Raw genomic sequence first — 19,136 nt, 5'->3', positions numbered from 1 at the left:
GATTCCTGGCAACCTCTCAGATACAAAGGGGGTGAGTTTTGTCTTCCCCTAACTCTGTGTTATTGGAGGTGATTGGAAAGATGCAAGAAGAGTTGGAATGGACAGGAATGGCATGACAAAACCTTTGAATTATATGGAGAAAATTATGACACAGCTGAATATTTCTAATGCCTGTGCAAAGGGACCTCCACACAGGAATTGCTGCATGTCAGTAAGACTTCTGAGAGTCCAAGAAGGGGTGATGACGTGGACCGCGTGTCCGGGGACACTGGCATTGGGTGATAAGCCACAGACATTAGAAACCAGTATTTTCCCAGCATATCAGGATAGAAAGACTTTTCTTCCACAATTGCAATCACCTTTACCTGAACGACAAACTAGGAATTCCTTTTTCTGCTGAATGTATTATAGAACGTGGCAGTGTCATCTGGGTTGGCATTCCTGAAAAATTCCAATCTTGGCTAACTCCTTTGTTAGAACCTCAAGTTGGTGAGGCTACAGAGGCATGTTGTAAGTCAGAGAAATATAGCAACAGCCCTTACTGTAGGCCCAGGGTGCATTAGTGGAAGGAAGGGACCTCACAAGTAACTAGTCTTTTGGAACATGGAGATAACCAGTCCTTTGGAATGTGGAGGTAACTAACTAGTCCTTTGGAACATGGAGGTAACCAGTCTTTTGGAACATGGAGGTAACTAGTCCTTTGGAACGTGGAGGTAACCAGTGCTTTGGAACATGGAGGTAACTAACTAGTCCTTTGGAATGTGGAGGTAACTAGTCCTTTGGAATGTGGATGTAACTAACTAGTCCTTTGGAACATGGAGGTAACTAGCCCTTTGGAACGTGGAGGTAACCAGTGCTTTGGAACATGTAGACAAATTGGGGGCTCCCTTCCTACCCTGTTCTGGGACTGCAGGTTGTGCTGCTCGGCCGGACAGGGATTTCTCAAGCTGTTGTTGGTTCCAGTGCCATGAGCCGAGTGAGTGGGGTGAACCATGTAAGTCCTCTGCCATGTGGGACAAACAGCCTAGAGCACATCCTGCCATGGCCACCCCTGCTCCCTTCTGGTCGGGAGGACAGTGCTTTGTACAGGTGTCCTGCCTGAACCCTCTTTCAGAAAAGTAGCGTATGAAAGGTAGGTGGCTGTGAGGGAATATAAAATTCTCATAGTTAGCAGGGAGAATGAATCAGAAGTAAATTGGATTTGTGGTTTGTTTTCTTTTTTTTTTTTCTTTCAAAAGATTCGTGAGTTTTATAGTAGCTCATCAGTAAACCACTTGTATTTCTACATTTATTTCTGATATTTCTATCAGATAAAGATGATAAAGATATCAGAACAGATTTTTTTTTTTTTTTTTTTTTGCTTTAATCCTAGAGAAAAATAGCTCCCAAAGGCCAAGGGATCTATTAATATTTTGGACACTCATTTTCCTTTGGCTGAGACAGAGCACATGACACACAGGAGGTGCTTGGTGTCATGCCTGGCTCCTTGTGTCATCCTCCACATACCGGAGAAGATGGCCGCAGTTGGAGGAGCAGGGGAGATGGTGTGTGTGGGAAACACAGACCAAGAGCAGGAAGGGATTAGGGAAGAACTGCTGACGGCCTAGAGGCAGGCGCTCTAAACTTACAGGCACATGCATCCCCTGGCTCGCACCTGCTGTCTCCACGTCTGTCCAGTGAAAGATCCAGGCTATAAACAACCGCTTTCCCGGAATAAGCCGAGGGGCCTCTGTGAGCGGAACAGGCCAGGAAGGCCACTGAATTCTTGCCTGAATGGCGTCTCTAAAGCTTCTGTGCCTTTCTTCGTGTGCAGGAAGAAGGCTTTCCCGAGATGATCACAAGCACAACTTCCCAGTGGGGAACAGAATATTCCACTGAAGCCCAGGCCTTTACACTGTATTCAGAGATGTGGCTTGCTGGGGGTGGGAGATGAAAAGAAAAAATGTGCTTAATGAAAACTATGGGTTACGGGTATATCAACCAGACATTCTTCTACGTCTTGTAGTAGAATTAGTGTCTCCGATTTTTATGAACTATAGAGCAACAGTTTGAATGTCCCTTTTGCTAATTCGAAAGGCTTAGGTACCAGATGTGCTTTCTAAGTAGGCCTTGAAGAACCAGTCAGTCCTATGTTTCTAAAACTGCATGCCTTGTATACTTGCTTTGTGCCTTTAGTTGTCATATTTGGGAATTTGTTCAGGAAAACTATTGTTTTTGGATGCTGACATTATTACAATGTGGGAAAACCTTCCTTCCAATTTTATGTGGAATTTTAGTACCCTCAATCTGACATTTTATATAAATGTTAAGTGCTAGAATAAGTCAACCTTGGTTAATACTAAATAGACAAGAGCTTTGAAGAGTTTTATTTCCAGAAATATTTTAAAGCCTTATGACTTTTCTTTCTCAGATACTTCTTTGCAAGTTTATTTTTCCCCACATGGCTTATCAGAAATGTGTGTAATAGGCTGCTAGAATCAGACTTGTCCTGACTTGGTTTTGAATGGAGCACCAATATGGTAGATGTATGACACTAAAATGAGGACCCAGGTCCCCAGAGGAAGAACTCAAAAGGGACATTTCAAATCTAAGTGTCCAGTATCTCAGCCAGATGAAAGCTGTGGAAGGGAGGGAGAGCTTGAAGAGGAGAAAGGAGACCCGGAGAGATTTCTCTGGAGAGAAGTGTTGCCTTGCCATGATTCTCCACCCCACCCTCGGCTTGGCGTATGTGTCTTTATCACAAACATTCTGGGTTATGGTTGGCTCCGGCCTTGACAAATCTAGAGGGTGAGAGGCCCGTTCAGTAATTGCTTTGGTGGTACTTTTCTAGAAAAACATGAACTTCAAACTTAAATAAATATTCCCCACTACCTTTAAAAACATGTGTCTGTTCTGTTCTTCTGACAACTAGAATGACATGCCTTGCAAATGATTGCTTTTACTCACATGCCATATTATTAGTTCTCAGATGTGTAAGGTGACAAGATTCTTTCTGGCCTATAAATAAGGTCTCCGGTTTGGGATTAGATTTGTCATGGTGGAAAGGCCCAATGCATTTCCATTTGCTTCATTCCCCTTTTCCAAAGTATGTGTGTCATTAATATCTATTTACTCAGCACTGTAAGGGATTTCATGTCTGTATAAATATTCTGTTTCATTCCACACGCTCCCCCCACATAGTCCTTCTGCTCAGAAATAACTATCAGTGAATGGCTAAAGCGTATTGGTTTCTTCACTAAGTTTTGTACGCATTTTCTGAGGACTTTTTTTTTCTTTATACTGTCTTGTGCAGAAAGAGAAGCACAAAGAAACAGATTCATCTGAATGATCAGAGCCACATAAGCTGAGTCCTAGAAAGAATGTGTACCTCCTTTGTGGTTTGCTTAACTGGACACTTGAAGGAGAAAATGTCCTTAACATGAGTAAGCACAAGTCTGGATTCACCTGATGTTACTTTTTCCAAACTGTTCAGTAACAGGACTGCGTGGTGATTGGTGCCACCTGGTGGACAATTCCAGTAAGACATGAGTAAATGCGGTTAAAGTAATATTTGTTAGCCACTAGCAGCAGGATTACATGCCAAAGCTGAAAATAATTAATAATAATAATAAATAATAATAATAATAATAATAATAATAATAATAATAATAGAACTAGCCAGTGCTGATTATATGCTTGCCAGGCTCCAGGCATCTTTATAAGTTCCATTAATTCCTCATGATTGCTTTCTGTGGTAGGCATTTGCCTTATCTCTCTATTTTACTAATGAAAAGACTGGGACAGGGAAGTAAAAAACTTGCTCAAGGTTATTCACCTAACAAAGTGTCAAGCTTTCTAGAGAGTAAACCCAGAACCAGGGCAGTCAGAATCCATGCCTATTTTCTTCACCCACTTCCTGAAACTCAGTTGTTGTAACACTTCCTTGGCGTTAAGTGAAACTCTGCTTTATAGATTAAATCCCCAATTCCTTGTAGAGGTGGGTAAACCCTCATGATCATTCTCTCAGTAACTGTTTCTGAAGAGAATAGAGTATTGCATATATTGCGTAAAATTATTATGCCAATCTAAGAAAGTGATAATTATTTGAGAAATCCAATGGCCATTATATAAGTTCAATTGACTTAATGAAAGAGAAGAGGCAATTCATGTATTTGGAAAGTAATATGATGAAGTGTGGGCAGCAATGAATATTTGGGAATCAGATAGATGTGATGAAAATGCACAGTTGTGAAATTTATAACTATGTAAACTATTCAGGTTATCTCAGAAAATTGGAGAAAAATCAGTGGAAAGCAAGTCTGAGAAAATGAAGACTGGAGATAAGTCGAGAATCGTATGGGTGACCCTTGTGCATTAGTAGTTTTACAGTTTCTGAAATATGAGATGTAAAAATGAGAATAATTTAATTATAAGAAAAAGCAATAGCATATTAATTTAAAGAAGAAATAAGTATTCCAAAAACACAATTTAAATTGTTTTTAAGCACTTCTAATTTATTTTTTCAGAAAAACTAACTTTTTTGGTGTGTGGGGGGTTGGGGTTCACCATTTATTACTCAGAAAAGTTAAGAAACAATTTTAAAAACAAAATTAACCATAATTATCTATCCACAAAATTAATACAATTGAAAAAACCTCATTGTATGGTTATACTAAAGACTTATGTTAATATTAAAGATTATAATATAGAAGTTTTATATGGGGATGTGAACAGATATGTAACAACCCACCAGGAAGTGAACTGTAAGCGTGATTATTATAAATCAAGTTTCATTAAGATGGATGTTATTGCGCTCTGTGATAACATGAAAATTAATAGCATGTATCAAACAGTGGTTATATCGTTGGTAGAAAAACTAGTTTCTTATTGAACTAAACAATATAAGACCACTTGAAAGTATATTACTATATAAGGACAAGTATTACTCTTCAGAAAATGTAGAATTGGCAAATTTTCCTTCCCCCAATATAATATTTAGAAAAATAAGTATACATTTTAGCCTCTGGCATAGATTTGTCCTACGCTAATGCCCATGTTTCCTCCTTCAGCATGACACATAGGGCACCTTAGAAGTTGAGAAAGACCTCAAACCTGCAATTTTTAAGATTCCTAGTATATTAAAAGTTAATATACGTTAAAACATGTTTGTAAATATTGTGGCATTTTAAGTGTTTGCATTTAAAGCATTAATGTTCTATGCTTTTAAAATGCATACTTAAGGGGAATCACCCCATATATGACTTAGTTTGCAGACATTATCCAGAGCCTTGTATGAATAGAGGGCTCAGATCAAATAATCCTAAAGGACTCCGTCGTCATCCATATCTTGAGGGGACACTATGATTCCATCCCAAGAGGTCAAATCCCTTGCCCGTTCTCAGAAAGAGTCTAAATTGTATCCCCTAAATAAAGGCTATGGGTACTTCCTGAATATGTGATGGGCAGTTCTTTTTCCAATGGACTTCCAGGAAAAAACGGTTCAAGGGTGGTGGTCTGGTTCCTCGGTTGGGGACCAGTTGACAGAGGTTCATTTTTTAATGAGAATTCATAAAATCCGTTTACGTGTCATATTTTATATATTTCAAATAATACATAATGTAAGTTAAAGAATTAAGGAACTGAAAACAACCAGTCACAAAAAAATCCCTGTGCTCTAGGCACTTGGATAGTTGAGTCACTCCGTGAGCACTATTATAATGAAAGTTTTATTGACAAATCAGTGTTTGAGAAAGATAATGTGAGGCAGTTATTTAAAAAAGAAACTGTTCTTAGTAGAGGGTAGTAGGTCTGCTAGGGTGTGGGGGGTAGGCTTGATCAAGTGTGCTTCAGGTCAGTCATAGTTTCAGTAAGCCCACCACTATTTTACCAATTTGATATAAGACCCATGTTTTGTAAAAAGATTTTATTGCCAGTTTTTTCAAAGCCATTTGTCTGAGGAAATGTATCCATCATTTCAAGACTCCATGTTTGAGTTAGAACATCACATGCCAAAAGATTCATAGTAGTTTAATTCCTAATAGCCAAAACCTAGAAAGAGCCCAAAAGTTCACCAATAGATAAGTAGGTGAACAAATTGTGGCCCATTCATGCAATGAGCTACTTGCTCAGCCACAGACAGGAGTGAACCGCTAGCACAGGCAACACCGTGGGTGGATTCTCAGTCATCTTGCTGAGTGAAAACAGCCAGGGACAAAAGACTGCATACTCTTGTGATTTCATTTCTATGCAGTTCTAAGGGTGAAACTCTGCTTAGTGATAGAGGCTTTGGGTGGGGGAAGTGAAGAAGCATGAAGAATGTCTCTGGAGTGACGGGGATAAATACCTTCTATTTTTCATGGGTTGTGGCTACACTGATGTTTACAATGGTCAAAAGTCATCAAACCATTCACTGCAAACCCATATTCAGCTCTATGTAAATTATATCTCAGTTAAAAGAATGAGAAAGAGCAACAATAAACCTGAACACATTCTACCCATTAGAGGACACTTCAAACTGTTGGAGCTTAATATAATACCTGTAAATATTAGTCCTGTGTGGTCTAATTTAAGCAATGTTTATATGAAGACTATTTATGTATCTTTTGCAAAAGCCCCTGTGGGGATGTGGTTCATTATGCTGTGTATTGTTCCTGTGCAGATCTGGGGAAGGCATTGTTTTCAATGTATTCCTTGGTGAGTTGCTATATTTCCTTTGAGAAAATAATAGTAAATACATAGCTTCTCAAGTTTCCTTTCTGTTCTTTCTTTGGGCGTGTTGGATCCAGGCTTACCATTCCTTTAGTGCTGCTGCTGTCCTTAGCACTCTGACCCACACTCCAGGTTTTGTCTCTATTTCTATAGTTAGCATGAACTATCCCCCACCTTACAGGGAACTCCACCTGGAAAAGTAACCTAGTTTACTAACCTCCTTGGAATATTTTTCCTGTTGTAGGATGCCTAGTGTGTTATACCTGCTATCAGGTTTCAGGTTGAGTTACTCCGAAAACTTTTGACCTTGTAGTAGACAATTAACTACTGTCCTCTGAAAATAGATGCAATGAGTAAGCCGATGCTATCATCCCTAAAATTTTATGAAGTTGCCTTTCTGGTTCTATGTCGACGCCCATGCTGAATATTGCCTTATCTCTAGAATGTATGTGTCCTCCAAATACAGAAAAGACAAGTTTTCTAATTTGCTATTCACTTTAACTTCCTTCATAATGCATTTTTTGGGCTGTGGAATTCTATCGCCTTTCCTACACCCACTGAAAACTGAAATGAGTTGCTACTGAGTTTTTGTGGAAACGTGACCAAAAGAGGCCTTTTGAATTTATAATTCCATCCCAAGTACAAGGTCAGGCAATTAAGTTCGCGAACTCATTCTAGAAAAAGTGCTACATATGTCATTGCTAAATATCACTATGGTCACCTTTGAAGTACCCCCCTTGGGAAGTTATGCACCGACACCTGCGCCTAGTCCACCCTTCAAAGCAATTTTGGAACTCTTTTTCTGGAATGGCCATCAGAGCTGTCATCATATTACCCTTGATGTCCTAAATGTCATCAAAATGCCTTCCTTTCAATATTTCCTTTATCTTCGAGTAAAGAAAGAAGTCATTGGGGGCCAGATCAGGTGAGTAGGGAGGGTGTTCCAATACAGCTATTTGTTTCCTGGCTAAAAACTCCCTCCCAGACAGTGTCGTGTGAGCTGGTGCATTGTCGTGATGCAAGAGCCATGAATTGTTGGCGAAAAGTTCAGGTCGTCTTTTTCACGCAGCCTTTTCAACCCTTCCAAATAGTAAACTTGGTTAACTGTTTGTCCAGTTGGTACAAATTCATAATGAGTAATCTCTCTGATATCAAAAAAAGGTTAGCAACATCGTTGCAACAAGTTCACAAATTTAATTGTCAGATCTCCTATCCAATAAATGCCTGTGACTCAGTTGGTTAAAGCATATTTCAAAGACAGGTCTATTACATCTAAGCAGTTAAAGATCAAGTGTATTGTTTTTCAGTAACTCCAAAAAGCTTCTGATTTTTAATACCGGTACATGTACTTCTGTGCAAAAATATAGAGGTTTGAAGTTTGCTTTCTTGAAGAAGAAAGTTTTCATTTCCGTGGCTAACTTTTCCCTAGGAATGCATTTTTAAACCTTTTTTTTTTTAATAGAGCATAAAAGATCTTTATAGTATACCTTCTTTTTCCATTCTTGTTTCTATGAAATATTGAATTGTTATTTCTCAGTCTGACTTGTTGGAGAAATTCTTCTGTTTTTGTTTCCATATTATGATCATTTTCATATTGTTTGTCATTAGCAATTGCATTGTAATGGCATTTGTGACTGAATTTTTGACCTTTGTTTCAGAAAACATTCTTTCCAAATTGAATTCATGATGTTTAGACGGAGAAGTTTTCAACTCTGTAAGGAAATCCATGTACAGTCACAAAGCTGAATGGCTCTTCCCCACCCTGCCGATAAGAAGGTCCCCAACATGTTCTTGCCGTGACCTCATTATTTGTCCATGGTTTTTGAATGATCACAGCTCTTCATGGGATTTGGGGCCATATTTAGATTATGCCTCCAGGGAGCTATTTTACGAATTTTTGTTGGACTTCAAAAATTAGGTATTAAAAAAATTAATTGGCTGTAAATTAAGTTTCCGACATATATGGCCAAATTTAAATATAACGTCATTTAAAAACAAATTATTACCTAGAATATTACCAGTATTTGCTATTTCTGCTAACATCACTATGGCAGGTGGGTTTGAAATATAATTCACTTGTTACTCAACACAGTTATTGCTTATGTCTTTATGAATGATGGTCTTGAGATATTGAGGGACAATAATTAAGATTTTTCCATAATATTAGTATTTACCCAGAAGAGACTTTTCACTTGGCAGGTAAACCAAATGAATAACATTGTTCATAGTAGTCACAATATCCCCCCAAAAAATGTATCTGTCTGAGTATATGCACACACATGCTCTCTTCTCATCCCTCATGCACTTTCTAACACACATTGCCACAAACTTCTATCACACTTTTTCTTAACCTTGTGACCTTGTCTCTTCAGAAGAGTACAGAGTTGTGATTTTCTAGAGTGTTCTGAACTGGTTTGTCTGCTGTTTCCTCATGGTTGGATTTAGGCTCTTCATTTTTGGCTGCAGTATCATAGGAGTGATGCTGTGTTCTTCTCATTGTGACTCATGAGGTGGTAAGTGACATCAATTTGTCATGTCACTGGTGAGGTTCACTTTGGTCACTTGAGTAAGGTGGTATATGGCACATTTCTTTAGCATAAAGTTACTATTTTCCTCTTCATAATTATTAAGTGTTTTTGTGGGAAGAGACTTTGAGCCTGTATAAATATTTATTTCTCATCTAAATTTCATACACTGGTTTTAGCATCCATTTCTGTTTCTTACCTGAATTATTACTTAAGTGATTGCCAAGTGATTTGTAATTCAACTTCTTTCTACATTTATAAGTTAGCATTCTGTAAGAAAAAGCTTTCCTTTCTCCCCACTTATTTATTCACTCATTTATATCACTGTGGGCATATGGATTCCTATTTTATTCAATGATATATAATGTGCTGCTATCATAATCTGTTTGACAATCAAATTGTCTCAGAATTGGTTAGGGGAAGCCCCATCATGCTGGCTTCTGAAACACTCCATCATTTTTTAGTACATCTTAATGTTTTGATATAAGAAGACATTCCAGACTCATCTTGTACTTTCTGTCCCAGCCTGGATTCAACTATTTCTTTGATGCCCTGGTTCCTGTTACTTAGAAGAAAGATCTGGAAACTTAACAGGCTCCATGCTACTGGGTGGTGTTAATCCCAGACCCTCACAGGGAAGAGAACCGGGAAATACATCTAGGTATATACACACAGCTATATTTTAAAATACATACTTTTACTTCTGTATTCATCTATCATCTATCTATCTATTTATCTATCTATCTATCTATCTATCTATCTATCTATCTATCTATCTATCATCATCATCTGTTATCTACCTACCTACCTATCATCTATCTATTATCCATTATAGCTATCATCCATCTATCATCTATCTATCTACTATCTATCTCTATCTGTCTAAAACCATAAAGTCACACTGATGCATTCAACTCCAAACATGATAGAGTTTCTTCTGGCTTTCTTCCTTCCCAAATCTGTAACTTCTTTTTCAGGCAGGGAAGAATGTGGCTCCAATAAACTTCAATATATTTATTTACTTGATGAGTCTTAACAGTCTCTCCTGACTCCTTTCTTGGCCACATACCTTGCACAGTACCCTGTCATAAGTTCTTGCTGCCACATCAACTAAACCATTGGCCTTCGGTATAAATAGTTTCCCTATGTTTATTAATTCATTTTCCTTCTCTCTGTCTCTGTGCTTGTGTGCACACACACATGTATAAAACACTGGTAGTTTAATGAGCAGGGAAACACTTTTATTCCATGGGTAAGCTATAATCATAAACTGTTCTGATATGAATTAAGTGGACTGTATCTTCAACTAGCAAATAAGGTAAAGCCCGTAGTGATAGAAACACCTATTAGTCATTGCTTTCAGGATATAATTGCTCTTCAGATAGCAGCAATATTTAAATATAAGTTAATTCTTCCGTATTAAGAATCATGTGTATGATTACCTGTGACACAATTTTTTTAAATACTGTAAATTCAGAAATGGGTTTTGCAGCCTTTGAAAAAATGTGTGAGGGCTACTAGTTTTTCACAAAGGCAATTATCTTTTTTTTTTAATACAAATGTCTGAAGACACAGGAGATTCACATGATGCAAGGGAGATAAAAAACATGTCAACAAACAATAATAAAAGTTTGCAATATGTTTGCACAAGGCAAATAGTATGGAAATAGCTAAGCAGAGAACACTGTCTATATTATATATATTAGCAGAGAACACTATTCATATATTTGCTGAAGAAAATGTACTGAAACGCACAGAGTTGCTAGACAACACATGGTATCACCATATTGTTGTCAGAGGCTGAGATACAGTCTTGTAGGGAGTTTGCTCGCCGGCTATGACTTTACTATTGCCCTGTGATATAGTTGTTGTTCAGTGGTTATTGTTCAATTCGTGCTTCAGTATTTGCATTTACATTACGGACCACAGTGTGAAGGCTGCTTCTTATTAGTGAAGCGTCTATGCTGGTTCCTCACTGCTCTGCATCTTGCATGGAGATTATGCGAAAGTATAAGCCCTTCTTCCTTTGTGTTTACTAGTTAAGGTTGTTTATGAAACTGATGCCCCAGAGAGAGGACACCCTAGATATTGTAGGAGCACAGTGAACTTGAGAAGGGTGATGGATGGCTAGGCTCTTAAAAGCGACTCTCACCTGTCAAAGTGCCTCAGTCTGCCCCTAGTCACAGAGTTATGTTTCCCTTTCAGACAGAGTAGCCTATAGACTCTTGTTGGACGGGAGATTTTATATCTGATGGGTCAGTTTGTTAAATCAAAGAATATTATGGATCCTTGACATGTTTGGATTGAACGTTTGGACAAATAGCAAGTGAACTCGAGTGTGTTTTGCTTTGGGACAGATTTGACTCCCTCGGGCTGTGTGGTTTGTGTGGGGGACGTTTTGCTCTCTCACTGGTGGATCAGCTTGTCTGACTGTCCTGACTTGGCAGCTCAGCGCGGCTCTGCCACTCCCTTCTGTTGTTCCAGTGACGCATGGAAAAGATGTGCTTACTGGTATTCTCAAGTGTTAGCATTCATGAAGTGTCTCTGTCATATTGCTTGTGAAGGTCAAGGGTCCAACACTAACATTTTCTCTACTCTCTTAATTCCAACAGTATTTTTGAAGAGGTGGATTACAGGCACATCAAAATTGTTCATGGATTGTGATGTTGCCTCCTAGTTGGCGGTTAAGAATTTTTCTTCCTCCCTCCATCCCTCCTTCCTTTCTTCCTCCTTCCCTCCCAATTTCCTTTTTTCCTCCCCACTTTCTTTCTACCTTCTTTCCTCCCTTTTATCTTCCTTCCCTCCCTTCCTCCCTTCTTCACTCCAACCTGTGGTTTTATGTTCCACAGAATCTTTTATTATCAGTCCCCTCCCTCATTCTTTCAAGTCAGTATTTCCTCTATGCTATAATCAATCTTCAGCATATATATTTCCGTTTTAAAGAGTCATGAATATTCTTTTACATTAGTTCAGTATTTTCATTTCTTTCTTGTCTGGTGCTTACCTTGGCTTCTATTTCCATGGCCATATTTAACTGCAGCAGAGTTATAACAATACAACAATAGTCAGAAAGACCTGAGCTGAAAATCGACTAGCTGTGTTGGCACATACTTAAAACAGGGGATTAATCATACCTATTTCACCAGTTTATTGTACATAACAAAACAAAAAAATGTGTTACAGTGCTTATCCCAAACCAGGCATCAGTAAAGAGGGACAAATGTTAAAATAACTTCCACAAGGCAGGGATCTTTGCCTCTTTCTGTTCACAAGCAGCTCACACAGTGCCTGGCACACAGTAAGTACTCAGTGAACACATGTCAGCTCTTGCTGTGCTTCTCATGCTTCTATAGCCCTCATCGCAGCACTTTGAAAATTTAACATAAACAGTGTGCATATAAAATACATGAAAAGGCTCTGACACAAAGTAGGTGATTTAGCTAGAACTCTATTTTTAGAGACGTATCGTCAGGCAAATGATTGGCAAGTGTTCTTAGGGAAACATCTTCAGAAAGGCTAAAGGTCTTTTGTTTTGTCCTTCTCAGGCATCCTGTTTTCACTGGTGGTGGTCCTGTATGTCATCTGGGTCCAGGCTGTGGCTGACATGGAAAGCTACAAAGACATGAAAATGAAAGACTGCTTGGATTTCACTCCTTCTGTTCTGTATGGCTGGTCATTTTTTGTGGCCCCAGTGGGGATATTTTTTTCTTTGCTTGCTGGATTACTGTTTCTAGTAGTTGGACATCACATTCAGATACATCACTAATTAAACTGTTGCCACCAGTGTTTTCTTGACAGATTTTGAAACACCATGTTTTTAATTTTCATTTTGTTTCAGTGATCCTAGCATAGAATTAGTTGATGAAATGTTTTAGTTACTATTTGAATTAACCATTTTCCTTGTGATTTCCTCTGATAAGAAGGTTCTAGAATCTCTCCAGACACCAACATGTTTCCATATTATCTAAGTGCTATCAAGAACCTAGTTCTTTAGGGAGCAGGTAACGTGGGCTCCCTTTCGTTGCACTGGTTAGAGTTCATGCAGGTTGCAAATACATATAGAGGTATTATAATAACACAGTACCATCAACGGGAGCAAATCAAAATTTGATTTGAAGCCTCCTTCTTGGCATTTACTTCTGTTGCTACTTAAAAAAAAAAAAAAAAAAATCTTTGGAGAATAATTAAGAACGCGAAACAAATGTCAGAGAATTTACTCCATTTCTTCTCTGCACACATACATAACCACATACACAGTCACTGACTCCTGTGAGCAAATTATTCATTATTTAAAACTAGATAGCAGTTGTTCTCATAGCAGGAGCCTTGCAAACTCGTCAGTTAAAATGGGCCACAACAACCGAGAATGTGGACTTTTCCAACTTTCTTACCAACAGTAGCTTGGTTACCTAATTTTATTCACTTAATTGTGCATACTTACATAAACCTTAAGCTATATTTAAAAGTAACAAATCTGTGCACCAAATTACATATGATGGATGCAGATTGGATTTTTAAGAACTTAAAGTGGGTTAATTGTATGTTTAATATGGTTGAAAATATATGAAGACCAAGAACCTTAGCTTGACACATAACACTATTTATTTTAGAATTTAGAATTCCCATTTAAAATTGTATTGCTAATATGTTCAGCATGTGAAATGTATTGATGACATGTGCATTTAATATGCACAAAAATACTTCCACATGAGACGATAATAGCCTTAGTTTATTAAAGACTATGAAATATTAACTTTTCCTGAGATTTTATGGGTTGTAGTTCTTCTGATCATTTGATTCCCTTAATTATTGTCCATCAATTTCTTCATCTTTACAACAGGTATATTGACATTTACAGACATGCTATTTTCTTTAACTTCTTGTAAGACAACTTTTGCTTTTTGCAGGGGGAGAGGAAGGGTGGAATAATTCTGTATTATTTACTAGCACAGACATTTTGCATATCAAAGATGTTTGTCTGGCACCAGTTTTGATCGAAATCAAATCCATCTGAGATGCCGAGGTCCTATTTGCATTTTGGAAACCTCCACCAGGGAGAAGTTTGTGTTAGTGAAGGAACAGAGTACAACATGGCTGCGAGTTTTGTTCCAGGGGCAGCATTGTACCCTGCAGCTGCTGTGAGGGTGAAGGCAGGACTCAGAGGCAAATTAGGGGTGGTTGCCTGGAAAATGCTGTAGCTAGAGGGACTGCTGCTGTCCATCCAGCTGTTGCCGTGATGGAGAGATAGCCCGAGTCTTCTCTACACATCTCTTACTTTCCATTAAATCTTGCTTCAGTGGGAGGGGTTTCTGGAGGAAGAGCAAAGGTCTGAGGCATCTACAGAATTCTGAGGGGCCCTTTAGTATTTAGGGACACTAAGGACTTGCATGTAGTGAAAAACAAAAAAACAAAACAAAAAACTAAGCTTCAGGTGTGTAACTGGTTTCTCAAGCCATTTCCATTATATCCTAAATGATTTTTGTGGTACTTTCCTTAGCCTTTTTCTGTTTCATTTTTATATTGCCTTCATTTATTTCTTTGCTTTTGGCTTGATTATTAGAAAAATAATTATGGCTTCTGTTATGCATATTGACTCTGATATTAAATTATGGCACACCATTAAGTTTTCCAGACGACGCTAGATGTATTTGATTAGTTCATGTCATCTGTAAATACAATTCCTTTTTGTAGAACTTTGGAATGGAGCCTTTTCCTGGTGTATTATATGTCATTTAAATTTCACATACAAGCTGCTTTCAGTAAAGGTTTGAATATTTATAAATTTCAGATGATTATCCTCACTTTCTAATGCACTACGTGGCTACCATATATTTATCATAAGGCAGTTGGCTGAATATCTGATATGTGTGACACTTTTACACAGACCCACACTTTGGAAGTGTTTTGTGGTTGTAATGCATCAATCACATTAATTCAAATGCATATCCTGATCTACTTACCAGCAATTCGCAGGAGGAAGGAAGGTAAGTTGTATTTGCTGTCACTGCGTAAAATATACTTAAAAATAGCAGAGATATACAGCATATTCTTGTAACAGCCTTACATCTGATTTGGGACAGTGTGTTTCCTGTTATTTCTCTACTCAGTGTATTGATTAATTTTCAGAAACTTCCAAACAAAGTGTTTAAATCTTAAGAGTGTTGATTTTGCATCGTAAAGTTTCAATTTGATAAACAAGATATATTTTGGTGACCATTCTAGAAAGTGTGAAATACTTTCTAGAGTCACTGCCGAGGGGCAGTGACTCAGCCCCTCGGACTGTGGTGGAAGCTGCAGTCTCTCCATGTTGTGTTTGCTCAGTGGGGTTAGTTCCATCAGGCAGCAGGTAGTGTGCGCACTGAAACTGGCAGGGAAACCACGCAGAGAAGCTGACTGATGGTGTTCGATTTGGGGCTTGAGGGTAGGACTTAAAAAAAATACTAGTAAGTGTGCTCTTACTGGTCATTCAGTCACTTTTATGACTAATCTATGAAATGTTTTTGTTTTTTTTAATTTGAAGATTAAATCCACTTATAAGGGTATATGGTGGAGGAGGCATCAATATTTGGAAGTAGCTATCTGTCTGTCTGTCTATATCTATCTCTGTCATCAACATGTGCTGTGTGTGTGGAGAGAGAGAGTGTGTGTGTGTGTGTGTGTGTGTGTGTGTGTGTGTTAGAATGATAAGTTTGGGTAGAAAATATAAAATGAATGATGAAAATCAATATATTTGAGATAAGCAAATTTTTAAAAATCAGTCTCTCTTGGGGGACAGTTATATAGCTATGTTTCCGAGTGCCACTTCAACTGTTTGACTCGATGATGGTCTATTCAGTTCAACACATAATTTGATTTATATTTTCCTGAAAGTAACCAAATTAGGCTTCCAGACAGAGTTACAATGTCAGAAGGCAGATATGGGATGCTAATAAAACAAGCTGGGCATAAGTGTGCAGGGGGGTAGCATTGTGGGGAAGTGCTGGGGTTACGTGGAAAGAAATATGTTACTGAGTACAAGGATGGGTCCCCAATTTGATTTTGGGGGAACTCCACCAGGAATTGGGGGCTCATATAAAAGAGATGAAATAGAAACTAAATTTTTGTCGATTGCGTGAAGGAATTAAATATATGGAGATATTTCCTTAGTGGTGATCAAATGTAGGTAGAAACATTCCAACAAAAACTTATGAAGTCAGTACATTAGATGTGTTAAAACCCAAGGAGGGTGGGGGAATGTTTAACATCAGACTTATTATAGTAATCATTAACTAAGCAAAGAGACATTTAACGTGCTTAGCAGGGAAAGAGGAAAGAAAGAAAAACATCCTGTTAGAACTCAGAGTTTCTGGACTAGCAAACCAAGGCAAGTGCCCGGAGCTCTGTCTTCAGGGTATTAAGATTAACCTGGGGCAGCCTCCTGCCTGTGGGCTGGGAGTTATTAGCGAGACAGAGGCTGAAGTAACAATGGAGAAGTACTAAGAGTCCTACTCTGGCTTTTGAAGGGTCATTTTCCTCATAATCTGTAGCTATGATGGTGAAAACTTGACGGGGGCAATTGGACAGTTGAACTTTTAAAATGATCCACATCTGGATATAATCATATAGTATGTCTAATAATTCTATTTTGCATATATGTATACATGTGTTTATATATATATATATATATATATATATATATATATATATATATATATATATATATATATATATAATCAATAAGTAAATAAATTAGAATGATTTTGAACTCACTGGGTAAAACAACTACACACAGCACAAATTTTAGTATTCTCATTCTTCTGGGAGTCCAGGGTTATTGTGGCATGTCACTGAAAATGTAAATGGTTCCTTCTTTATATGGCAATTTCTTTTTCCCTTCTTTTAGCATTTTTTTCCCCCTTCATTCTAAAAAGCAACTGCCACTGTTAAAACGTTCACCAATTCTTGCAGATAGCATTGACATTGAAAACTATATGAACAAATAGGTATTTGAGTAATATAGCTTAAAATAAATGACATGTAAAGAATAATACTTATTGCCTCACATTTTGGTGTGGCGTATACAAAGACACTTTAAGAAATATTGATATATTGTCTTTACCCCCAAAAAAATATGAGATCTTTTTTTCTTAAGAATGTTACGGGTATATGTAAATATCAAGAGAGATGTCAAACAGAAAGTTGGATTAACTCGTGTGCGTGTGTGTATTTGTGTGTGTGTATACATATTCCCATATACCTATGTATGTTTATACATATGTGCATGTGTGGTATATATACATATGTGTATATGGATTTGAATAAGACCATATATATATATATATTATATATATATATATGTATATATACACACACATATATATACTGACATATATGTCAGTAAATACACGTCTGGATACACATACCTACATGCATAACATATATGTATTTATTAAAAAAATAATTTGCACATCTATTTTATATGTGTATATGTATATATATATATATATATATATATATATATATATATATATATGAAATGTCTACATTTATATTATATGTACATATCCACATAATTATCTGTTTGAGGCATGCCTGAGCTCTTAAGATTTGCTGAAAAGGAGGGCACATTTCATTTTTATGCTATTACATGCCTATCCCAGTGGTGAGTGAGGGGTACAGGGGACACTCAGTGACTGCTATCATGTCCTGTCTTTCTCGGATCCAGGGCATATGTGGTGATGCGTGTGCAATGAACTGGTCATGTCTTACCCTATGAATACCCACTGGCGGTAACCCTGTCTTTGAGCATCTTCCAGGAGTTGACACCTGGCAATTGATAGCTGTTAATGAATATTTATTTAATAGTTATATATTTTGTTGGATAAAATAATTTCTAAAGTAGTATGCCTTGGTTGATACATTCATTCAATCCCCCTGCAGAAGACTAAGTCAGTTGGACTCCCCATGATTTCCTCATTTGGGTCACCTAGAGGGAGAAGACCCTGTGGTGTGGTGGGAAAGGTGATAAATCAGTACCTGAAGACCTGGATTCCAGTCCTGGGTTTTAAACTTATACTTTGACAAGTTATTCCACCTCACTTTGGCTCAGTTTCTTCATCTAAAATATTTACTAGTTTATTCAACAATAGTAATTGTGTCACAAATGGTGCTATACATCGGGTATATATTACTAAAGAAGACAGACATGGTATTTTCATTTTTCAAGCTGGGATTCAAAGAAGGAATATAGACAATAAATAAGTGAACAAAAAATTCTATGAATTTATAAATGGTGATAAAGCCTCTGAAGAAAAACACATAAGACATAATGACAGATAAAAACTATAATTGATGGATAGTGAAGGAAGTTCTTTGGAAGGAGAGAATTATGAATTGAAGGAGAGAATTCTGTGTATTCTGATACGTGAAAGATATGAAAGCGGCATCTGGGCGAAAGGTGGGAGTAAGAAGTTTTCAGGGAGGAGGACTCGTGGGAGAGAAGGCATGGAAGTGGAAAAGACCTTGACACATTCTAGGGAAAGCAAGGTGGCTTGAGTGGCTGGACATTGAAGGGGAGAGGTTTGTGATGAAGGTGGAGAAGTAAGAGAGGCTCAATAATTCAGAGCTTCTGAGCCATTCTAGTATATGTTGAAGGATATAATCGAAAGAACTTGCTGGTGGATTGATTATGGGATCAGAGAGACAACTCAAGAATCATTCTTAGATTTCCAGCTTAAGCAAATGGGTAGATGGAGCAGACTGGAATAGGTAAGACAGGAGGGGAACAGGTTTGGCGGAGAAAGGAATCCATGCTTTATTTTGATGATGTCATGTTTGAGATGCTTGTGAAATGTCCAAATTGAAAGACTGGTAGACACTTGGATATGGCAGTCAGTAGCTCAGACGGGACATCTGAGTTGGGGGCTCACATTTGGGAGTCACCAA

The 19,136-nt window shown here is 37.7% G+C and overlaps 1 protein-coding gene across 2 annotated transcripts in view; it reads left to right on the top strand.

The window, feature by feature from the left end:
• The window catches only part of TMEM182 (transmembrane protein 182), a 90,264-nt gene extending 75,265 nt beyond the window's left edge, over positions 1-14,999 (top strand). For both annotated transcript variants that reach the window (XM_088795998.1, XM_019753802.3), the window contains exon 5: positions 12,758-14,999. In XM_088795998.1, the coding sequence (XP_088652124.1) occupies positions 12,758-12,978 (221 nt within the window). In that variant the 3' untranslated portion in view covers positions 12,979-14,999. The remainder of the gene's footprint in view (positions 1-12,757) is intronic.
• Positions 15,000-19,136: the final 4,137 nt, after the last annotated feature.

This window comes from Rhinolophus sinicus, chromosome 2, assembly GCF_057876585.1.
Source record: "Rhinolophus sinicus isolate RSI-liver-muscle chromosome 2, RSI-T2T, whole genome shotgun sequence".
Classification (NCBI taxonomy): domain Eukaryota; kingdom Metazoa; phylum Chordata; class Mammalia; order Chiroptera; family Rhinolophidae; genus Rhinolophus; species Rhinolophus sinicus.
Note: the sequence above shows the minus strand (reverse complement) of the source record. Positions and strands in the feature narration are given on the sequence as shown.